The sequence below is a fragment of the Cenococcum geophilum genome (assembly GCF_001692895.1).
Source record: "Cenococcum geophilum 1.58 unplaced genomic scaffold K441scaffold_86, whole genome shotgun sequence".
Classification (NCBI taxonomy): domain Eukaryota; kingdom Fungi; phylum Ascomycota; class Dothideomycetes; order Gloniales; family Gloniaceae; genus Cenococcum; species Cenococcum geophilum.
Window position 1 is genome coordinate 466694 of NW_027137644.1, and position 25214 is coordinate 491907.

Consider the following 25214-nt stretch of genomic DNA (forward strand, 5'->3'; position numbering starts at 1 on the left):
CGAATAATCCCTAGTCTATAGTATAGCAAAGATAGGAATACTAGACTAGTAGAAAGCTTTAAGGACCAATATAAAGCTTTTATAACTACTCTATTCCCTAAACCCCCCTTTACTAGCCCTATAGAGTGGAAGGACTATATAATAGATAGTAAATGGGAATAGCTAGAACTAAAGAAAGTAGAAGTTAAATAAGCAATTTTCTCTAGCTTAAATAAAAAGGCTCTAGGACCAGATGGGATATCTTTTACAATTTTATAAAAGGCCTATCCTATTATAGAAGATCTTCTATATAAAATCTATAGGATTTTGTTTATCTTAGGCTATTAGCTAAAGGTCTAGAGAGAAGCCCAAGGAGTTATTCCCTAAAGTAAATAAGGAGGACTATTCCCTACTGTCGGGAATGAGGCAAGCGGTCGTCACGTGTCATCACGTGTCGCCGCGGCACTAGCGTGGCGAGGAGCCTTAAGCTCTTCGCCCTCCCTTATTTTAATAACAAGCTTTATTAACCAACATCACTATAACCCTACTCGAGTAGTCGTTATTGGTAAGTCACCCTATATGACCAACACTGATTAGTGGTTAAATACACAGTTAACTATAGAGCAGCTAGGTTATTAACAGAAGAGACAGTCTTATATAGGGGTGCTATATACGCTTATATGGAATGGATCCCGGCGATACTGTGCTACCTTAAACTTACGGAAAACTAGTAACAGAAGTGTTACTAAGTACTAGGAGATACTAAGTTGCGTCTATTACGCGAAACAACTACGTTTACAAAAATTTAGTTAAGTACTTTAGGTCAGAAGTGTTACTAAACCTAAGGTCCTAAGTTAACGTCCAAAACGCGTCAAACAACATCTTAAATTGCCTACCTTTTAATAGCAAACCTACGAAATCCTATAAAACCGAAAACCCTACCTACCTTCGACGTACGATACCTCGTCGATTCTACCTACTATAGCGTTAACCTATCCAAAGAAGTACGAGAAAGATATTAACCCAGAGATATAGGACAGAGCCATAACCAACTTTGTAACCGCCAAACAATAGGACCTAAATGGATTTTTAGTACACCGCATAGAACACTATAAAGACAGCAAATATAATAATACTGTGCTATAGTATTGTATAAAGGAGGACTTTATAGGATAGATAAAGGAAACATAGGCTCTTGCGAAGAAGACTATCGTATAAGACTTTTATAACTTCCTTCGGGAGAACGGAGTCTTTGTCCCTATGGATGGAGGCATTATTAGAGATAATATTCAGGAACATGTTATTAACGCAAAAGAAGAACACGAATGGACTCCATAAGAGATTAAGCACTAAAAGAAGCTTAGCTTACGATAGAATCTACAAGAAATTAAGCACCAAAAGAAGCTCAACTTATAAGGGAATCTAAGCAATACACCACTAGAGACACTTCCGCCTCTATCTTCAGCTCCACATCCATCGCTTTTACCTCCGTCTTTAGTTCCGTACCCATCGCTTCTACCTCCGTCTTTAGTTCCGTATCCATCACTTCTACCTCCGTCTTTAGTTTCCCAGTATCTGCTAATTTAACTCGCAACTTTAACTACTGCCCCTTAAGAGCAAGCGCAAGATCCCCTTGCTTCGCGATCCAATAACCTCTAAACTCCGCTATAGCAAGATCAGGTACCATGCCCTATTCTATTAAGCTCTACGTTCCTACCACAGCCCTTGCTTGTAGAGCTTACGAAGCTCTATTCGGACCAGGAGAAGAAGTTTTACAAGGAATTAGAATACGGCAGAGGGTACGATCAATGTCGGCCACGAAGCACTTGTGGAGGTTCTCGTGGAGATCCTCATAGAGGTCCTCGTGGAGGTCCTCGTGGGGATCCTCGTGGAGGTCCTCGTGGAGGTCCTCGCGGAGGTCCTCGCGGAGGTCCTCGTGGAGGTCCTTATAGAGGTCCTCGTGGATGTTCTTGTGGAGGTCCTCATAGAGGTCCTCGTGGAGCATCAAGAACTGTTTGGGATTCGATGGATTAATGGCCAAGACAACCCGGCAGATGCGATAACAAAGGCAATTTAAGAGTATTCCTATTGGTCAACTATCGTTCCCATTTACTCGAGCTAGCCGTATCCAGTTACACTCCGCTAGCTCCGCAACCCTATTTCAACGACGCAGTTTCCTAGGGCGTGCTACCTACCAAATTCTGCCATATTCTGCCGACCCCGACGTCCGCTAACCAATTAGGATTTTCCATCCCCGGGATGGAAAATCGCTATTGGCTTACTTACTACTAGCGCCTTGGCGGCAACCTTATCTTCGCGTTAAACCCTAACGTCCTTCCTTTTCTTCTTCTTCTTTTCCTTAGCTTTATATCTTTATATAGTAGCAATCTGTAAGTGTATATAGATAGCAACCATAAAAGAAGAGTTGCCAGTGTCGGGAATGAGGCAAGCGGTCGTCACGTGTCGTCACGTGTCGCCGCGGCACTAGCGTGGCGAGGAGCCTTAAGCTCTTCGCCCTCCCTCATTCTAACAACAAGCTTTATTAACCAACATCACTGTAACCCTACTTGAGTAGTCGTTATTGGTGAGTTACCCTATGTGACCAACACCTACTAAAGTCCTACAGACCTATCTCCTTATTAAACTGCCTAGGAAAGACTCTAGAAAAGATCTTTGCTACTAGATTAGGATATCTAGCTAGTACTACTAGCTTACTCCAAGATTCTTAACTAGGAGGAAGAAGACAGCGGTCCGTAATAGACGCAGTCTTACTACTTCTAAATAATATCCAATTTAAAAATAGTAGGAAGAAAGCTAGATAAAGAATAGCTACTACGTTATTCCTAGACGTAAAAGGGGCTTTTAACTATGTCTCCGCAAACTAGCTTTTATCTATCTATAAGGAACTAGGACTACCTATAGCGTTTACACAATAGGTAGCTACTTTTCTTAGCAATAGAAATCTACAGCTTTCCTTTAATAGGCAAATATAACAAAAAGTAGAACTAGAAATAGGGATACCATAGGGTTCGCCTATATCCCCTATTTTATTTCTACTATATCTACGTAATATCTATAGGCTATAGATAGAAGGAGCCTATTCCCTCAGCTATATGGACGATTTTGCAATTACAATTACTTTAAACTTAGCTAAATCTAATTGCAAAAAGCTAGAGAGAATTGCACTAGAGCTAATGTCTAGAGCTAAGGAAGCTACTATTAGCTTTAATATTGGCAAAACAGAGCTTATATACTTCTATAATAAGCGTACTACTATAGAAGAAGAGCTAAAGCTAGGAGATATAGAAATATCCCCTAAACCCCTAGTTAGGTGGTTAGGAGTATTCCTAGACTCTAAGCTTACTTTTAAACAATATGTAGAAATAAAAACCTCTAAAGCAAAAGCAGCCTTCTATTTAATTAGAAGACTAGGAAATATATAAAGAGGTCTATCTCTATAAGCCCTACGGCAGCTTTATATAGCCTATATTACTACTATAGCAGACTATAGAATACAATACTAGTGGAAAAGCAAATCTAGAGACTATCTACTAGCTAGGTACCAGTCTCTACAAAATGAGGCCCTAAAACTAGTTTTAGGAGCGTTTAGAGGATCTCCTAGCTAAGCTATAGAGATTGAAGCCTCTATCCCTCCTCCTAAAATTAGATTTAAAAAGCTTTGCAATAGCTACGCATTAAAAATCCTAAAATTTAAGGAAAACTATGCAATTAAAAAGGCCTATATAGAAGAGAATAATAAAGATAAAGACGAACTAGCAACTAGCTCTGATTCTAGTTTTAAAAACTCTACTATAAGGCACTTACTACAGCCAAAAACATAGCTACTATCCCTAGTATCTAGGGTTCAGCAGCTAGTTCAGAACTGGAAAATAGAGAAAATCTCTCTAGAATGGCAAAAACCATGGTCTCCTCCTATATCTACATCTTTCTCTATCTTGAAGAATAGTAAAGTAAAAGCTGTACAAGAATATTTAAGACTAGTAGAAAATTTACAAGAATCCCTAGAGTGGGGCCTAGTAGATATATACTATACAGATGGCTCTAAAGACAGTAAATTAAATATAGCTGCCGTATGTAAAATAGGGGAGAGAAATAGGATTAAATATGCAACAAACTGGAATCTAGGACCCTATATGGAAATTATAGACATAAAGCTTTATACAGTCTATAGGGCCCTAGAACACCTAAAATAATAAAGACTAAAAGAGAAACAAGTCTATATCTTTATAGATAGCCAAGCGGCTATTAAAAGATTGTAGCTTAATTCTCTTACAGGGGGATAAGAGCTAGTCTTTAAAATTACGTAAAGCTGTTCCTACTTAGCTAGTAAGGGTATCTCTATTAACTTTTATTGGGTTCCTAGCCATCTAGGAATCTATAGAAACGAAATAGTAAATAAGCTAGCTAAAAAGGGCCTCTTTAAAAAAAAACTATAATTTTTTTTATACATCTCTAGCCTACCTAGGAAGACAAGTAAGAGAAAAGATACTAGAATAGTGGAAAGATAATTGGCAATAGAATAAAAGCAAAGGAAAACACTATACTAGAATCTGTAAAGGAAACTACCCCTTTTCTTTTAAAGCCCCTAAGGATAAATATCCTAAAAGGCTATAATCAGCTCTCTTTTAACTAAAAGTAGGAAAAGGCTTCTTTAAATCCTTTTCTAAAACAATAGGGAAGGATAAAGAAGGTAGATGCTTTAGGGACTGTACTACAGTACAAACCCCTACGCATCTATTACTAGAATGCAGACTATATTGGGAAGATAGAAAGGAAATACAAAGACAAATAGGCTCTTCTCTCTCCCTAGAGAAGCTTTTTTGTATAAAAAAAGGAAGAGGGGCGCTTTTTCTATTTCTAAGCAGGACAAAAATAGCTACTAGAAAGTGGCTAAGAGCAGCAGGATCTCTAGAAGGAGGTAACTCCTACTAAAGTCCTAGTAGATAGACTATAGAAAGCAAAAGGACAGAAATAAACTATAAATAGGACAGGGACAGGCGTTAGGATCACTTTTATTTCAATTTTTTCTACTATTTTCCTACCGTTTTCTTACTACCTAATAGTTGCTAGCAACCTAGTATTTACTAGGAAGCTGTAAATCCCTAATTTAGGGATTTATAAACTACTAGGACATAGCCACTAGTACATATTAAGCTGCCTAAAAAGGATTCATGTATATAGAACTATAGCGCCATAGCCTAGAGGCTGCATGCGCAGTATTGTACGTAGTATAATACAATGGATATTAAAAAAAAAAGAAAAAAAAAGGTTGTAATCTAGGGTGCTAGGTAGCTAGGAGGCTAGCCATCTACTGTATAGTCGCGATTCTTGGTATTATACCGCGTTAACTTATTAATAAGATCCACTGCTTGAGACTCTCTTCTTATATAGGTGTTAGGCGGCAATTTGGCGCAGTAGAACCGCGTTTTAATGCAATGCTAGTAATATAGCGCCTAGCAGTCGTTTAGGGCACATTATACGTTATTATAGTAGGTTAAAGGGCTTAAAACTGGCCTTTCTTATAGGCATTAATAGCTAGATTAAGTCTGCCCTCTCGAAAAAGGGCTTCTTGCTGTTGTGGGGTGGTCATTGAGGTTGTAGTTGTATAACGCGTCGCGTGTCTTTTCGCGATTTTAGTGGGGTGGCCACATGCTTGCAGTGGCCACATGCTTGCCGAACACGTTATTAAGAAGTAGCTTACCCAACCCCAGAGAAAAATAAGTTATGGTGGGGAAGTTCTATCTTAAAAGCATAAGAAAACTGTAAAGTGTAAGGGTGCAAAACGCGCCTATTTTCTCTCAGACCCTCGGAGAGGAATTCGCCTCGCGCATGCCCTAGATTACGTTACCTACCCCTTAGTGCTATCTAATTGGCTATATTGGTCGCGCACGGTGCCTTCCTTGGCAGAATTTTACAACATGATTGCATAAAATGCATATCAAGGTGCAGAGGTCGATTCCTCAACGAGGGTCTAGGGCACCTGAGATAATACGGGCGCTGGTAGTGAATATTATAGTGGCTGGGACTACATACATACAGCCCATTCCGCCCTGTCCGTAGCTCAATAATACAACAACATCACTTATCTTAACATTATCAGCTATAAATGGCAGCTTCCTCAACGAATGCTGGCCCGTACGGGCCTGCTAGACGACCAATCACGAACTAGTTCCGTCCCGCATGAGCTTGGCGCCCGAGCGTGTCGCCTATGCAGCCCACATGCTACCCGTTTCGCTATATGCACGTTTTACTATGTGCTTGTTTTGCTATGTGCTTGTTTCGCTATATATCCGTTTGGTTATGTGTCACGGCTCCAAGAGCTCGACGGCTAACATGAAGGAGCGCTTCCATCCGTTAAGGCTTCGCTGCGGACGCCGAGCCACTCTCCATCCAAGAGCACGTGCGGCCTAGCTTCGTCGACATTTGAGGGATATTTGCCTTCAGCTCGAAAAATCCATCCACATGGAATGTCACGGAGTTATCTATGAAATCCATAGGAGGCATTTTAATGAATGAGTTTGGTGAGAACTGCTCGATTCAATGCTATATGAGACAAGAAACCCTTATTCGGTTCCTGAGAAGGCGTGGAATGAGGCGGAGGAGGACATACACCGGTCCTTTTTGAGCCTATATGCTAGCCACATCACCGTGGACGGCAGCCGCTTTCGCAAGACGGTCGGCGAGTTCATTATGCTCCCTGGGAATACGCCAGAACCCAATCTAGACGTTCTTAGTCTCGTATCCAGTCAACATACTGTTGGGTGTGACAACCTACCTTCACATTCTTAGCCTCGTGTTTTGTTACTACGCCATCGAGAGCGAGAAACAGATCCAGATTTGCCGGTTTGGTACCTTTAGACGTGCGCCAGTTGTTCCTCTACAAGCTCAGTCAGAAGAGTCTCTAAAAGCCCTTGTCAGGATAGTTGGAATATACCCTCCATGTTGGCAGCCATTCGGTCATCCCCTTAACAACATACTCGGAATCGGTCGCGATGATCCAAGCTTTAGACTCGCCCTTGGACTTGCCCGTTGGCTCCTTGGTATTGACCCCGTCGGCCTCAGCGAGGAATTCCAGACCTAACTTTGCCGCATAGAGTTCCGCTCGCTGATTTGACCGCAGTGGGAAGTTGTCCGCCGAGTCCGCGATAGGCATGGACAATTGGCTGCCATCATTATTGCCGTATGCTACACCAACTCCTGCTTTTGCTTCAGGTCGTCCGTTGTTCATACACGCACCATCAGTGAAGATGATGCGAAAGTGGTGGCAGGGATTAGCCGGTCGACGGCTTCGAGGAAGATCAAGGAGTTGATGGCTACATGCGCAGCAATATAACAGAAATTCATTGCAATGAGGACATTCTTGAAGGAGTTCTGGTACAGACCAATCTGTGGTTGTAGGACAGAGGATAAGCTTTCTATTGTGGATGTTCCCTTCTCCGTCATCCATCATGGTGAGGATATTCAGAACGAATTAAAACTATGCTCCAGATCATGAGTTGAGTTGTAGGATCGAGCTATCGCCGTTACTAGCGCACGGACCAAGGTATCAGGCAACCAGACCCCTTCAAGGCGGGGCACGTGGGGCTCCGCCGGGGATAGCACGTGCAACCTTGGCGTTAGGCGCCGGCGTTCGGCAGATCTCTCGAGGTCTGAGTTAACTGAGATAACCGTAACAGTAAGTTGATTTTAGTGTGAGAGAGTTCCGGGGCCCGAGCTTACCACTAAAGTTAGGACCATAAGCTCTTAGACTCTTGGTGGAGAATTCGTTGGTGATAAGGAGAAGTATGCCGCACGTGCGCCACCGGGGTCTGATTTATGAGATAAGTGGGATTATTGTGGTTGGCACAGCGCGTAATTCTAGGCAGCCACTTAAACATAGCCTTATTTGCACCGCCACAATTTCTCCGACTCATCTTTAGTTTGTTCTGTCACTTTATAGTCGATGGACCTTTAGTCGACGGATCTTAGGTCAACAGACTACTTTGCACAGCCCAAACCACTTTCTATTGAATTACATCCTCTTGTTCTTCTCTCCTTGGCCTGACCCGCTTTAGGGTCCTATACGAGCTCCTTGTACGAGCCTACACTTAGTCCTCTTTATTGAGCGCAATGAGATATCCCTTAACCCGTTGATATGGGTCCTACGGTTATCGATAAGGGACCAGCCAATCTGAGAACCTGGTTCAATCCAAGTGCCCAATCAAATCCGGTAGCGAATTCTCTAAGGAACGGGTTAAGGGATAATTACTGTTGTCTTTCCGACTATTTTGGACAATAACATTTTCAATTTTGGTTTTCGAAATGTGTAATCAGGATGAAATCGCCATGAATGCCGCTGGCCGCACCTCCTCCCACAGGTTCCGGGACCTTCGATCTGCCTCTCTCGCCCGGAAACGGGAAATTGCAAAGCAGAAGAAATACTACCATTTTCGTGGCCTCTCACCGTCCGACCTGCACACCCCGCATTACCTCCCTGTCTGTGCTTCTCCATCATGCCCTACCCAGGGCACTCCTGATGACTGCTGGCTATCAGTCTTCCCGGCAAATCTCTCCACTGCTCCACTCCGGGCCTTCACGAAGCGGGAGTTCTACGAGGAAGCGCAGCGCTGGCCTCGGCCACCCACGTACCATCATACGTACCAGAAAGACAAAGGCAAGGATCCGAAGCGCGGGGAAACCTGCAAGTGGGATAAGATGCAGTATGAGAAGAAGCAGTTACGGCGGGAGATGCGGTCGAAAGGCTGGCGAAATGAGGTTGACAGTTTTGAGGAGAGGCCTTGTGACTGTGGGTGTGACTTCTGGCATTGGTTTTACTTGGAGATTCTCCGGGAGGAACTGAAGTTTGAAGATCACGATACAGAGCCTGAAGGATTGGAAGTGGGTTTATCTGGTGAAAATATGGCGGGCAGATCAACCGAGGTTGTTGCAACCCCACAAGTGGAAGAGGATAAGGACTGGGATATTGTTTCGTGTGCTTCGTCTATATCCTGGATAGAATCAGTAGTCACAAGGTAGAGGTTGTTGCAAGGGAAGAAACTTTATCTGCCAGAAACAGGATTCCAAGAGCAACATGCGGTCGTTGCCCACGTGAGTTTCATTTAGCAGAGGCCCTATCGACTCGAGCTAGTCTCGCCATCCGCTCCACTCAGATCCAAGAAAAAACTCATTCAGCGTCTATGAAATCAATCTCCGGCCACTCATCACTACAGTAACTCCTCCCTACTCTCGCTCACTGTTCTCACTATATACCTCCAGCCAAAACGAATATTAGCATGGTCTACCCAGATTATTTATAACCGTATTTTTCTCCAGCCAACTTTTTTCCTTAGTGTACCAAGGATTTAAGAAACTAGACGCGCAGCGAGGTTGCTTAACATGACGTTTCTAACACTGCCGTAGACGCCTGCGTTAATAGCCATGCTTCATTGCAAACAGCATTACTAGATATCACAAAGCTCTAATGCCTAGTTCGACTGCTTGCCTATATATACATAACACCTGTATATTTTTTGGGGAAGCTTTATAGAGACCTAGTTAGCCTCACAAGGGGTGGTCCAAAGGGTCAAATGAATAAAATGTTTTTTTCGTTATTCCAATGCCACAGTGATATACCCGGCGCTTCAGCAGGCCATGCACAGGTTGAACGGAGCACACGACCCGACATTCAAGCCTATTTCTGATAGGTCATCGGTGATTATGGGTATTTTTCGTATGCATTAGGACGGTGATATCGGCATTGGTCATTTTTTAGCTTCTCTTGGATGTTCTAGGGAATTTCTCGAATATTTCAATTCGAATGAAATTCTACCTACAGCGAGCTGCACAATTAGAGACGTGGTTTCCACGGTTTTATTGCTAACTAACGGCATTACAAAAAAAAAAAAACCTGGGAAACCAATCTTACTACCAACCCTTTAGCCCTTTAGCATAACTTCTCATAAGGATTTAAAAAAAGAAGCCTCATGTTGAATGAGCAAGCACGGATAAGATATTGAATAAATTAATCCATGAACCCGCATGATCGATGCCCAGTATACCATCCTTAAAGAGAGGAGAGTAGAAATAATAGAAAGGAACGACAGGAAAGCCATGCGATTTAGACAAAGTCAAACAGCAGAATTGCAAACCTCATTTACAATGCCTCAACTACTATGCTTTAGCTCTTTGGTGCGTCACTCAGGGAACAAGTAGCACAGTTGAGCCACTTTTTGCACATATATGAGGTATGAGGGTTGGCTGTCTTTTCAACTGATCTCTCCAGACAATACTCTAACTGCCAGACAGGGTCATAAGCCATACCGTGGTCCCTCCGCAGATGCCGCCCAAGGTCGACCAGCATGAATCGTGATACCCTACCATTTTCGCACCCTCCGATCCCACATTCATATTCCCCATGGGATTGCTGAACGTGCGTTTCTTCCTGAAACTTTGGAACTGCTGCGAAGCAGTGGTTATAAGGACATCTAACGTTCTCGTGTTCCTCTTTTAGATGCTTCACAAGCTTGTCCTTTCTAGCGAACCCAGTAACGCTTGATGGGCAGGACTCAATAGGACACTTGTGATCGCGTGCATCTCCATGGGCAGTCAAGATATGACGATCAAGGTCGAATTGTCTACCGAAAGGTTTCGTATAGGTGCATAGTGGATATTTGCAGACAAGAGGAGTGACGTGAATGTTGAAGAGGTGAATCCTTAGAGAGCCGGGTGACTTGAAGGTGGCTCTTGAGGAGCATTTGGGCCAGGGGCACTTGCTAGCACCAATCCACTGGGCTTCAGTCTCACTCCAGTGGTTGTTTAGATGTTGTTTCACCTCATTTGCGATACTTGGGAGGCCTGTCGAGCAAGTGGGCCAGGGGCAACGCCATAAGTTGAGGCTTGGCGGAGGGGCTCTGTGAAGGGAAGAATGTCCACTGAACGCCTCGTTAGCGTTCATTAAAAAAAAAAGCCTACCCGGATTCGCCGGGTTCGATTGGTGCGTCGAGGTCGAAGCCTGACGCGTCAGCGATCGGTGGCTGATTTGGTGCTGCGTCAGAGTCTAAACGCCCCAGCTGGGAAGGGCGCAGGGCGTTCGCAGTGTCGGACGGCAGAATCGTCTGATCAAGAGCCTCGCAGTCGATAGGATCGAAGTCGCCAGTAGCCGTGTCCAGCATATGGAAATCACTGAAGTGTATATTGAATGAATTTGAATCGTTGCCGCCGAGCCGGGTGTCGACGTCCTCGCGCAAGAAGTTCTCGAAAGAAAAGTCGAATTTTGATGACATTCTGTATTGTGTGGGGTTGGTGCTGGACTGGAGCAATGAGTGAGACGTGAGAGTTATGTGAATGAAAAAGTAGGTGCCCTTCGGAGAAGGGGATGCTGGAGCTCATATGCTTTTCTCTGCAAAATGCAATAGCCTGGGCCCTAAGAGGGCGATAAGTCGAGGAGGCTTTGCAGACCGACCTATGGTATGTGAGTGCAACCATACCCTTGTCTCAGCCTGGCGCTTTTTTGCATTTCATTAATGAGCCACGTGAAGATGATTGGGTGTGCTCAAGTGCTGATTGTGTCTCCAGGTAAAACGGGGCAACAATCCTAGAGCAGATCGCATCCCATCCTCGTTATCGATACTACCCTTTTCGAAAGTATTGCGAAAATTCAAGCTACTGTACCCGCTACATCATCCCAGCATCCTCTTCAACAAAGTATCAGTAGTATCCTTAATGTCATTTAAACACTCCTTAGACCGATTTATAGAGCGTGGAAAAGCAGAATTGAAAGACTTCACCGGCAGCGCGTCTCCATCTCCGCCTATTCCAGCCTCGACCAAACCCCCACCAATCCCGCAATCTAGTAAACCTCCGCTCCCCACCTCCACAACGTCCCCAGCAGTCTCTTTATACTGGCGGCCCGTCTTCAATCCCTCAGTTCCGGTGACAGAACATTTCAAGCAGGAACTTGGCGCTCACGGCTGGGGCAACAATGAATCCCAAAACTACACCTCCGATTCGCGCAACTGCTTTCACACAGCAGACGGCAAACTCGTAATCCGTGCTATCGCGGACTCTTCCTCGCCCCAGGATAAATATACTAGTGCGCGGCTTGTGAGCCATCAGAAACTCTCCCGACAGCGTGGCTGCCTCACCGCTGTCTTACAGCCACCGTGCGCATCGGGCATCTGGCCTGCCTTCTGGCTGCTCCCTGCAGAGCCATTCTCTTGGCCGACGGATGGTGAAGTGGATATATTCGAGAGCTGGAATGGCGATTGTATAAACAGAAGCTGTTTGCATTGGGGTCATTATAATGGAGAGGACTGGAACAAGCACCGCACCCGAGAGACTTCCCTGCCAAATATGCCGCACCAGCCACACGTCTATGCTTTTGCTTGGAATCAACCCGAGAATGGGATCGGTGGTAGAATGATGTGGTATATTGATGGCGCTCCAGTAATGAGGGCGGAAATCCCGCCTGGTACGCGGAGAATGGAAGATTGGCGAATCATCATGAATGTTGCAATGGGGGGAAATGTTTGTGGGGGTTCCCTACCAAGAGATGGTTGTTATGATCTAGTTGTGAGCGAAATTAGGATGTGTGGGGAGCCTATGGGTGGATGGGATGGATTTGATAGGGATTGGCCAAGAACTCAAGAGGGTAAACCCATGTAACGGTTACTCTGATGCATCTTTAATGCTGGGCTGTTTTGGCGACCGAAATTAGAGGTATTGGCTACTATGTCTTGTGTCTGAATCGCCTGTTCCTTTAACTGGTCTTTATCCTCACTTTTCATTTGACAGTGCTGTTTCTGATCCATTCTCATTAAATTCACTACAATTGGTTCTCGATTAATGCTCTGCTTTTTTGTCACGATAACTTTCCGTTGCTTCCAGTTCATAAATCACTCTATGGATAAAAGGCTGAACTACAAGGACCACATCGTAGCTGCTAAGAATTACGAATGCTTGGTTGAGGAATCTCCACTTGATGTCTTAAACCAAAGCTGATATGCAGACAAATGCAATTTTCCTTTTTTAGCTCCAGACCTAATTATTGTTAGCCAGATTCCCTACCCTCTCTAGGCACGCCCTAGTGAGGGGCTTCACACCGATCAGCAAAGGCTAGAATATTCAGTGAGTAAGGACTATATATACCTGATAGCAAAAGCTACTCCGCATATTTGGTTTTGCATCTTCCTTCGCGTGCTTCTGTTTGCTGATGACTTATTTATTTGGGGGCATCCTTCCCATACAACGCTTTGTTGCATTGTTAACATATTTTTCGGGAATAAATCTTACTTGTTTTACAGAAGAATATCTCTATACAATTTTTAAACCGATTTCTTTATTCAAATACGTTGTATATGTATAATGCCTTTTTCTAAAAAGCCAGGTTTTTTTCAAATGTATTGTAAGCATTGATGTCGAGGGTTCGTTGCTAGCATATTTTCTATACAAGGGGGGGTAATATAAATGGATTAGACGCCCCCCTGCTACAGTCCCTCGTCAAAAGTCTCCGTGCGAGCGTATTTTTTAGATAACCCACCTTGCTAAATTACTATATAATAACCACATAATTAATTCTAAAGCTATAAAAAATATTTTAAGTTTATATTGTATATAAAATCTATAACTCCTTTAGAAATCCTATTAATTCTTTACTAAAATCTAAAATCTATAATATATATTTTCTACTACTAAATATTAAATTTATTTTTTAAAAATTTAATATCTTATAGATATTTACTTTTACTATAACTTTTTTTATTTAAATTTTTATTTTAAAAGTGTGAAGGTTTATTATAACCCTTTAAAAACTTATTTTTTTTAACTTTATATAGGAAATTGCATTTTTTGACTCTTTTTTAAGTTTATAACCTTACAACAAAATTTTATACTTTTTAAATAAAAATTTAAGTAGAGAGAGTCCCAATAAAAGCGAATCCCTATAAGATATTAGATTTTTAAGAAATATTTTTAATATCTAGTAATAGAAAATATATACTAAATATAGTAAGTTTTAGTAGGAAGTGTTAGCGACTCAGTCAATCAAGGCATAAGCACGGTAAGAGGGACGCGCAAGCCTGTACAATTGGATTGTCTATAAACGAGAATCTAAAGCTAAAGAAAAGGAAAGGAAAGGATAAGCAGCAACGCGAGGAGTTATATACGATCCCTAGTTACGTAAGAGTCACGTAAGCCCTGCGTCTACTATAATGTCTACTATAACGTCTACTATAGCTGCCGCTTTCTGCCAGTGCCGTAACATTACCCCCCCCCTCCGCAAAAGCCTGCCCTCAGGCTTTGTATGTCCGTATTATACCCATGGGGCGTTCTTCTTCTGGTAGCTTATTATCTTTATTATGCTAGCATTCCATCCATTTGTCTAGGTACTTTGGCGGTCCCGGTTTATTAGGGTAACGGCTATAGAATTCTTAAAGCTTATAGGGACTGCCGATAAAGTTCCATATAGGGTACTAGGTAGGATCTGGGTTATAGCCTTTCTAACTAACGCGGTACTTTAGCGTTTTCCTTACTAGCTTACAGGCCAGTATCTCTTTAATTTCCCATTTGTTATCGCCACTGACTTAAATTAGCAGGGGGGGTTTGTTCTTTTGTCTAGGTAATAGGTTATTTATAGCCTTCCGTAGCTTATCCGGCGAGAAGATAGGGTGAACTTTAATTAAGTCTAGGAGCTTAACCTTATACAAGTTGCCTACTTTATTAAGAATCTTATATAGTCCTGCCATCTTATAGTCTAGCTTACGGCTAGGCCGTTCCGTCTTCTAGTTCTTTATTATAACCCAGACTATATCGCCTACCGTAAAGTTAGGCTCGCGCCTATGCTTATTCGCCTACTGTTCTATTAATTTTTAGGCCTTTTTTAGGTTCGTACAGGCTACTTTCCAGGCTTCTTTTAAGCGCTTAGCGTACTGCCGGGCTTCCTTATAAGATAGTTTTTCGCGTATAGTCTGGGGCCCTTTTAGTCTTTCCCAGTTAAAGCTTATACGGGGTAGGTAACCCATTTCTAGTTAAATAGGGGCAAATCCGGTAGAGTTATAGGGTAGGGTCGCTTAGGCGTAGTCCATTAAGGGCAATAGTTTAGCCCAGTTATTCTAGAAGTAGTTAATAAAAGGCCGGAGTCTCTAGTCCAAGTATTAATTTACAATCTCCGTTTAACCGTCTGTCTGGGGGTAATATACCGTAAAAAGCTTTAGCTTAATACCTAGGATCTAGGTAAACTTATTCTAAAAGGCTAATATAAACTGCAGCCCGTAATTAGATATAATAGTGTTTAGTAGTCTATAAATTTAGTAGACGTAGTAGATATATAGTTAGGCCGCCTCTTTAGTATTAATATTCTTATAATAGGGAATTAAGAATAGGCGCTTACTAAAGCGGTTAACTAGGATTATAACCATATCATATCTATTACGGTCTAGAGGTAGCTTATAAAAGTCTATAGAGATATATTACTAGGGGCGGTCGGGTATTAGGAGGGGTTTTAATAGTCCTGGGGTTTTATCTTGTGGAATTATGGACCTACGGCAGTTATTGCAGTTCCGTATATAGCGGTTAATATCTATAATTATTCCGGGCCAGTAGTAGCGGTCGCTAATAATCTTACGGGTTTTATTTTTTCTAGAATAGGCCGTAGAGACCTAGGCATATGCTTTGGCAATAAGCCGAGTCCGTAAGTTCTGTTTCTCTGCTACCACTAGCTATTCGCAGTGCTTAAGCAGTCCACTTTTAAGGGACTATAGGCTAGAAACGTTCTTTGCCTTTTTACGGTACTCCTATAGAGAAGGGGCCGTACGGTTTATCTACAGCAATTTATTAATTAAGTTAAGTTCTAAAGGGTTAATAGAATACATCTCGGCGCCTAAGGAGTCTATACTTAGTTCTGCCTGTATCTAGGGGTTAAGGTACTCTAGTCGTAGTAGCGTCTGGGTCTATAATAAGATCTTCACAGCCGTATAGTTACCTAGGTTTTATTCGCGCCTAGTAAAAGCATCCGCACGGTTTGTAGCGCCTAGTCTGTATATAATTAAGAAGTTAAACTAAGATAGGATATCCGCCTAGCGTGCCTGCCGGGCCGTAAGGGCCTTAGTTGTTATAAAGTATTCTAGGGCCTTATAATCTAATACTACCTTAATAGGTTTAGGGGTCCCCTCTAGCTGTATACGCCAGTGCTAAAAGCTAGAGATAATAGCTAGTATTTCTTTATTATAGATGTGGTAGTTTAGTTTAGCATCTATTATAGTCTTTAAATAGTATATAATAGGGTGCTATTCTCCATCTAGTTGCTTCTGGGAAAAAATACCGGCTATTGCGCCGTTTAAGTGTTACGGACGCTTTAAGTACAATGTTATAACTACTTAGAGAAGAGACGGAAGAAGCTAGTTAGTTAATTTAGGTACGGTCTAGGATAGAACCAATAGAGCTATATAACGAGGAATAGTAACTAAGGTTATATAATGTAATCTATATAATCTATATAATCTATATAATCTATAATAGAGTAGATAGAGTATACGTACCTTATATATAAAGGGGATTTCTTAGGAGTATAGTTGTGTATTTAAAGGACCACAGTCCCTACTTAGATAGTTCTCTTCTTTGTAGTAAATCTCAGAATACAATTAGAGTTAATTTATTAGGTAACTACTCCACTAGTTATTATTATATTGTTAACTTCTTATTTACCTATATACCCAGCCTATTAATAAGTTTACCGTAGTTCCTACTATAAGGCTTTGTTATACATTTACTACTAAGGTTACGGTATTAATAAAGTCAAATAATATGCCACTAAAAGCAGCTACCATAACGCCATTAACGGTGGCAACTACTTTAAGGTTAGGTAACGACACTAGTATAGCAGATACTAACTTATAGCAACCTATAACAGTTAGATAACTATAAGAGATAGTTAACTAGTTAATAGAAAATAATATAACGTTAAAGAATAGGATTAATTGTAACGGAGCCTTGTAGCAGGAACTACGGTGGACTCGTTAATGGGCTAGGTATATAGGTATTGCAAGTAAGTTAACAACGTAATAATAACTGGTGGAGTAGTTGCCCAATAGATTAACTCTAATTGTATTCTGAGAATTACTATAAGGAAGGAACTATCTAGGTAGGGACTAAGGGTCCTTAAATACACAACCGTACTCCTAAGAAAGTCGTTACTCTGTCTGCTCTATCTACTCTATTTACTTTATTATAGATCTCGCAGATCACACAGATTATATAGATCATATTATATGACTCTGCTTACCATTCCTTGTTATATAGTTCTATGGGTTCTATCCTAGACCGTACTTATATTAACTAACTAGCTTCCTCTAACTCTTCTTTAAGTAGTTGTAATATTGTACTTAAAGTATTTATAACACTATCTCCCTTCTTTTTATCTTCGTCCTTAAAGATACCTAGCATCTCTAAGTTGTTTACTAGAGGTGTGATATCCGTTTAATTAATTTGGTTAATATTGTTACTTATAATACCTAAAGCACCTTCTTCTTCTTTAACCCTTTGTTGTACGCGTACAGTCTCTTCTATACTATCGCTTAGTGAAGTAATGCTATCTCCGTATTCTTATTACGTGAAAGAGGGGTTAGTCTATATTACGTTAGTAAGTCCTTTATCTTAATAGCCCTCTTTTTATACGGAGTGCACTAAAGCAAACGTTTAATCGTCCTGTGATATTCGCTTAATTTCTAACGCTAAGTGTGCGCGTTTTATAACTCTTAATAGTCTCTAAGTTCCCTAAGTAATTTGTTATAGGGTCTTATATTTAATCTGCCGCTGCGAGGCTTAATAATAAACTATTTATTACCTTAGCGGAACTTTATTATTCGCGTAATACTAAGAAGAAGGCTGCTAATACTTAATAACGGGCTCTTAATTCTCGTCTTGCTGTGTCTACTTAGTTAATCCGTCTTAAGAAAATTCGCGAGAAGGTTTATTTTAAGGAGTGGAAACTTATAGAATAAGGTTTATAGAAACTTGGTAATAAAAGAACGGATTCTCTTCTAATAGAGAAGGAAATAACTCTAAGTAGTTTGGCAGTCGCTCTTCCTAGGTCCCCTTTAGGTAACTCATTTTTTGGCGATTCCTCTTTATTAATATTGCCTGACCTTTTCTCTTTTAATACTCCTATACCTTTTCTATAGCGTTTTTTAGGTTCTCTAGTGGTTCCTAGGTAGTCTTATCGTAGCCTATCCACTTTACTTTATACTATATTTTATTGTCTATGTCCTTATAACTAACGATCTTTAAAACTTACTATTTGTCTTCCTCCTATCCTCTATACGTGTCTACTTTATAAACCGGTGGCTTAATATTCCTATATGCTGGCTCTAGTATTGCGATATATTATATAAGGTAGATCTTTATCCTAGCTGGTAGGTTTAACTTAAATATAACCAGTAAAATTTTCTATATAATTTTAAAAGGTCCTAGTCTAACATAGTCCAACTTCTTGCTTAGTCGTTAACTTTTAAAATTTTTGTATAGTAGCTATACTTTATCTCCCTCCTTAAGATCTGGTCCCTTAGATCTCTTAGTATTATAGTACCTTTTTATTCTTTGCTGTACCACCTTAGCTATTTCTGTAAGGTCTACATAAAGATTTATTAAACTCTTTATTCTTTATTTAGCTGTGCTACTTATCTTCTTTGCTTAACGTGGCGATAATAAGGTCCTTAGCTTATATCCGTAATTCGCCTTAAATAGTAATATACCCATTCCTTCTTATAGTGTTGCATTATATATAAACTATATAATTGGTAATAGCAATACCCAATTGTTCTGTGTATAATTAATATAATACCTTAGATACTCTTCTAGTGTCTAATTTAATCTTTCCATTTAACCGTCTATTTGTAGATAATATACGGTAAAAGTTACTGCTTAAACTCCTTACTCTACTAAGAATACTTCCTAAAATACTGCTATAAATCTTAGATCTCTATCCAATATAATCTTACTTAGTACTCCATGTCTTATAAACACTTCTTTAATATAAATTCTAGTAATATCTTCCGCTGATATTTCTTCTATGTATGCTATAAAGTATCCCCACTTTATAAGCTTGTCTACTATTATTAAGATTACGTTATAATCTTATCCGGTAATAGGATCTCTTAACCTTAGTAACTTAATAATAAAGTCCTATAATATAACCTCCTATGGTTTCTCTAGTATTTTAACTAGTTGTAGTCCTCTATATGGCTTATACCTCGTTAGTTTATTCCTTTAGCAATCTAGATATTCTTTTATAACTTGCCTAGCTAGTCCCTAGATTCTATTAATAATATACTTCTCTTAAAGTCTTAATACTAAGCCTATAGCTCCGTTATGTCCTTAAGTTAGTCCTTTATAAAATGTCTTAATAAACTCCTTTATAATAGATCTTGGTACGTATATCACTTTTTAATTTTCGTACTACTCTAAGTCTGGATCCTCCGTTTATGTATCTAGGATCTTTTATATCTAATTACTCTCTAGTAATTTATAGATCTTCTCTTCTTATATTACTGTAATCTTTAGATAATTATACCTAATTAATCTATCTATATCCCTTTGCAGTAAAGCCCCTAATGGCTTTTTATTATTTTATAGTTTAGCCTTTCTACTTAGAGCATCTGCTCGTGCATTTTCTGTACCCTTAGTATACTAAATCTCGAAATGGTATTCCGTAAGCATCTCTACCCATTTAACCTATTTGTAATTAAGTTCTTTTATTATTAGGAACCCTATTAGGTTCTTATAATTCATCCTAACTATAAATAGTTTTTCTATACCTTATAAGAATAATCTCTATTCCCTTAGTACTATAACTATACCTAATAACTCCTTATTATAGATATTATAGTTTAGTTCTAGTAGTGTTATTTTCTAACTATAGTATACCACTAGGTGCTATCTGTCACGGCACTGACCTGACGCATACTGTTTCATACTATCTCGTACTATTCCCTACTGTTGGCTAGCCCACCACTAGCGACTTGGCGGCCGGCCCTACTATTTATATACAATACCCCCTTTCCACCTTCTTCCCCTCTTTATACCATAACATAGTTATTTAGTCTACTTTATTGCAGCACTGTAACAGTTTGTGGTATCTTTAATTTGCGCCCCATCGCGATCACTGATTCCCCATACCCTAGCCAATTAACCTCCGCCCCAGAGCAATCGCGACCTATACGCGCCTCTGCTAAAACCGACACGTCCCCAGTACAGTCCTAGAACAATCCTTAGTTTTTACCTAGCGCCTAGATGGGCGATACTAACGACGCCAAAATGGCCGAAACTTAGAACCCCCGCGACGTTTTTGTAGACCTATTTATAGAGATATACCCCAATATTGCGTGGACAATCTACTGCTCCCCACTGTACCCTAAGACCTTTAAGCCTAGTAAAGCTTACCTTACCCTTATTAACTATACCAATAAGTTCCTTAACAACATTAAAGTAGGACTATAGTGTATATATAACACAAACACCACCAACAAGAAAGCTAACAAAAACCTTAGTGCCCTTATCGCTTCCTAGATAGGAACTATTAACTCCTAGGCAAAGACTATTACCGTTCTAAAATAATTAACCCCTATAACAACGGTAGTAACCTAGTAGAAAAAACGGAGATCTAAAGACCCGCTAATATTCAGCGGAAAAGGCACCCCGCTAGAATAATAAGCTAATTTTAAGACCTGGCATATTAAGATTAAGGGAGTCTTTAACCAGGACTGGGACTACTTTAACACAGTTTAGTCCCAGATCCTTTACATCTTAGACATACTAGAGGATAAGGCCTATAAGTTTATTAAGTAGGGCCTAGAGCTTATATATAAGAACCTAAATAACACATCTATGTAGAAATGGCCTACTAAGGAAGATATGCTTAAAGACCTTACTGCCTACTATGAGGTCCTTAATATAACCTAGGTCGCAAAGAATAAGCTTAACCATTTCCCCTAAGGCGAGCGTAATTACTGGTTCTGGAAGGGAGAGCTTAATAAGCTAATAGTCCGCGCTAAGAAAACAAATAAATAGAAGGTGGACCTACTCTAAAAGTTTATCTCTCCAAAAATGGAAGAGCTAGTACTTAGACTGGCCTATAAAATTAACGATAGTAACTATATAGGTTAGAGTAAGCAGATGGATGTATTTGCTAAGAACCTCGCGAACTATATACACCAAGCCAACCTTAAGAAAAACGCTAACTACTGCCTACCTGCCCAAGCCCCTGCCCCTATGTTAACCCTAACCCTAATAGTAACTAGAGAACCTATAGACCTTAATAGAATCTTAGATATAGAGCGCAAGCGCCGCGTTAATAATAGACTGTGCCTTGCCTATGGCCTACCCGGCCACTGGAAGGATGCCTATAACCCCACTAAGATAGTAAACCTAGTCCTAATACCACCCCGTTAAATAACGCGAATAAATAACCGCGGACGCGGCGACTGTGGAGTCTATTATAGACGCGGTAACCGCGGAGCCTATTATGGCCGCGGCGGACAACCCCCCCCCTTTAACCCTACGGCTTAGTTACTCCAAACCATGCCCTATATAGGAGCCCAACCCGTTAACAATGCCTAGTATTAGTAACTTCGCGCTAGCAAATACGAATACGGCTATGTTGTCGGCGAGGTATTATCTTCCTATACCCCAACTAAAATAGAGACAGACACTACCAGCTAGACGGACACTAGACCGCCCCGCTAAGACAGCCCCGTACCCTAGTTGTTAAAAGGTAAACCCTTAGACTAAGTTGCGCCTAAGGGTTTAAACCATATAAGGAGGAAGATAAGAAGATTAGGTCCCTATTACTAGATTAATTAGTCNTTTNTATTANTAAACTNCNACTTAATCTTANATNANNAAANANTAANAAGAAATTAATCCTTATTTAAACCTAACTCTCCTTATTACGTAACCTATACCCCTAAGTTTATATTAATACAGTAAGCCTAGTAAACTCCGGTAGTACTGCAATAGCATTTACTAACGCAGAGTCTATTGTAAGAAAGTATAACGTTATAACTAAGAAGCTGCTAGCACCTAGGCCACTACGCCTTATAGATAGCATCCTAACTTCGCTTATTACGGACTACTTTACTACCCAAATGTTAATCGGCCTCTATACTAAAGCCATACTCTTTTTTATTACCAAACTCTCGCCTACTACCCTAATTATTCTAGGTATGCCCTGGCTTTAGAAGCACGAGCCCCGTCCTAGCTTTAGGAAACTTAAGATCCGCTTTAACTTAGACTACTNCTNTAGGCACTACCTNCNGTAGGGGATAGCNGACGTTANTAGGGACGCCCTATNTNGANACTTAGNACTACTAAGCCTAGTGCCTAGGACTATATATAAAGCCCTAATAATAGAAGACGTTCCTAATAAAGGGGAGCCTATATAGCTGCAAAGAAATAAGATAATAAAAGACTAAACTAACCTAGCACTTAAGACCAAAATGATAGGCTAGCTAGCCCTGCCGAGACTAAGGAAGAAGGTCCGCTTCGCGCCGCTACTATTAAGAAACCAACCCTAACCCAGGCACTATTTAAACCCCGGCCGCCTAGCCTGACACCCAGAACTAAGCCATATGCCATATACGCACACTATAGCTCGCGTTATAGTAAGGACTGGCTATAGAACTACCGAGACCTAGATAATAGAAACCGCGCCACCGCAACGCCTAACCTTACACCTGTCTCCCGCGCGTACCGTATAGGGCCGCCGCCTCATTTCCGCCCCCCCGGGCTGACCAAGCCGTGCCAGCCCAGCTATAGCACCAGAGAGCCAGATACGCCCTAACCTAGACGATATTAAATGCACCTATACTATTAATTTTACCCAGTTCTATAAACAAAATACCTTGGCTTAATTATCTTAACTAATAGTATAACTATGGACCCTAAGAAAATACAGGCCTTATAGGAATAGAAGGACCCAACATTAATTAAAGAACTACAACAATTTCTCAGCTTCGCGAACTTCTACCGACGATTTATCTAAGGCTACTCTGCCATTACTATACCTATAACAAAACTTCTAAAGAAGGATATTAGATAGCTATAGGGACTAGAATAAGCCAAATCATTTAAAGCCCTTAAGGGAGCCTTTACTTCAGCACCAGTACTAGCATACTATAACTATATAAAGAAAACAGTAGTAGAGACAGACGCATTAAATTAGGCTTCCGGCGGAGTCCTTTCCTAGTATAATAATAACGGAAAATTAAAACCGGTCGCATTCTTCTCCGTAAAGCACTCCGCGCCAAAATATAACTACAAGATCTACAATAAAGAACTCCTAGCTATTGTTAAGGCTTTAAAGGAATAGCGTCCTAAGCTATAAGGAACTAAGGAGCCGTTTAAAATTATTACCGATTATAAGAACCTATAAATGTTTATAACTACTAAGCAGCTAAACTAGCGCTAAGTCTAGTAGGCAAAGTTCCTTTTACAGTTTAACTTTATAATTATATACAGACCCAGTAACAAAGCCACGCTCCCTAACGCCCTAAGCCGGCTACTAGGAATAAGGCCCAAGGACGCTAATAATAAACGCCTCCGCCACCGAGCCCAAGTCATTATACCGCCCTAGAAAGTTAACCCTATAATCTTAGAAGAATTACTATATAAGTCCCGTAACTCTAACAACGTAAAGTTTATAGCCGCTCTAGACCCTAAAATAGCCGAAAAGTCACTAGACGAGTTAATCTGGCTAAAATACCAGAAGAACGAACTCGCAAGAGATATAGTAGCAGCCCTACGTAATTAGAAAGCTCGCCATTAGCTAAAGAAAATTAGGAAATTACTCTATTATAATAAGTTAGAATATAGTATTATTAACGGATAGATCTACTTCCGCCAACGTCTCTTTATCCCTAACGCCCTAGACCTCCGCCTAGAAGTTACCCATTACTCTTATAGCAGCGGCCCCGCTAGTTACCCTAGCCGGGTTAAGACTTTTAACCTCTTAAACCAAACATACTAGTAGCTAGGAATCTCCTAGTTTATAGCTACCTTCGTTAAAGACTATACCCTATACTTTTGCACTAAAACCCCCTATTTTGCCCCGCCCGGTTTCCTAAAGCCATTAAAATTACCCACCCACCCATAGACCGATATCTTAATTAACTATATTACAACGCTGCTAGTATACTAACGCTACGGTAAAGTATACGAATATATCCTTGTTATTATGGACCGCCTAACTAAAATGTAATACCTTATTCTAGTAACAGGACTCTTAATAAAGGAGTTAGTTAATGGCTTTATTAACAACGTATATAAGCTCCATAGTGCACCAAGTATAATTATCTCTAATTACGGCACACAATTTGTTAGCAACTTCTAGCGATAACTAAGTAAACGCCTTAAGACAACCTTGCGACTAAGCTCAGCCTAGCACCCAGAAACGGACGGCTAAACTAAAATTATTAACGCCGCCGTAAATAAATACCTTTGTGCTTTTATTAGCTTTATATAGGACAACTAGGTTAACTACCTACCGCTTACTAAGTTTACTACAAATAACTAAGTTAACGAGAGTATAGGCATCTCCCTATTTTTTACAAACTATGGCTTTAACCCTCGCCTTAGAATTAAGCCTGCTGGCCCCCACCTACTAACACTATTAGCATAAGCAAAGAAGGAGTTCTTCCGCGCAAACTCTATAGCCAACCGCTTTAAGCGGATATTAACACAGCTTAAGGCCCTAGCCTGGATTTTACAGCAACGCTATAAAGATAATGCTAATACCCGTAGGGATAAGAGCGCGTTATTCTACGAAGGTAATATGGTTATAGTTAGCTTAGAAAATATAAAGATAAATAGACCTAAGAAGAAATAGGACGACAAATGGGACGGCCCGTACCCTATACTCGCAGTATACTAAAGGGCAGTCGTAGTAGACCTCCTAGACCACATCTAAGTAAATAAATCCTTTTATATATCTAAGGTCCGCCTCTAGGCTGCTAAAGAGATCTCTAGCTAAGTAAATATTAATACTATAGAGCGCCGTAATGTATAAGGACGAGTAGCAGAGAGAGATAATAACGGCAACATAAAAGACAAATAGGAGTTTAAGAAAATCCTTAATATACACAACGAAGACCCCCAGGGCCTAACTTATAAGATTAAATAGAAATATTATAAGGATATAACCTAGTAGCTAGAGGAAGACCTAAAGGGTTGCGAATAAGCTATATAGCGCT

At 40.6% G+C, this 25214-nt stretch overlaps 3 protein-coding genes across 3 annotated transcripts; 2 read left to right on the forward strand and 1 right to left on the reverse strand.

Annotated features, from left to right (window-relative positions):
* Positions 1 to 7944: 7944 nt before the first annotated feature.
* K441DRAFT_670875 (uncharacterized protein) lies at positions 7945 to 9050 on the forward strand. Its single transcript, XM_067650337.1, has one exon. The coding sequence runs from the start codon at positions 8302 to 8304 to the stop codon at positions 9013 to 9015; it is 714 nt and encodes a 237-aa protein (XP_067496938.1). The 5' UTR covers positions 7945 to 8301; the 3' UTR covers positions 9016 to 9050.
* Positions 9051 to 9739: 689 nt separating this feature from the next.
* Positions 9740 to 11045, reverse strand: K441DRAFT_357116 (uncharacterized protein). Its single transcript, XM_067641354.1, has one exon. The coding sequence runs from the start codon at positions 10931 to 10933 to the stop codon at positions 10157 to 10159; it is 777 nt and encodes a 258-aa protein (XP_067496939.1). The 5' UTR covers positions 10934 to 11045; the 3' UTR covers positions 9740 to 10156.
* Positions 11046 to 11367: 322 nt separating this feature from the next.
* Positions 11368 to 12642, forward strand: K441DRAFT_691205 (glycoside hydrolase family 16 protein; the record flags this gene model as incomplete). Its single annotated transcript, XM_067652461.1, has 2 exons — positions 11368 to 11449; positions 11798 to 12642. The coding sequence occupies 2 exons, from the start codon at positions 11368 to 11370 to the stop codon at positions 12640 to 12642; spliced, it is 927 nt and encodes a 308-aa protein (XP_067496940.1).
* Between the last annotated feature and the right edge of the window lie 12572 nt (positions 12643 to 25214).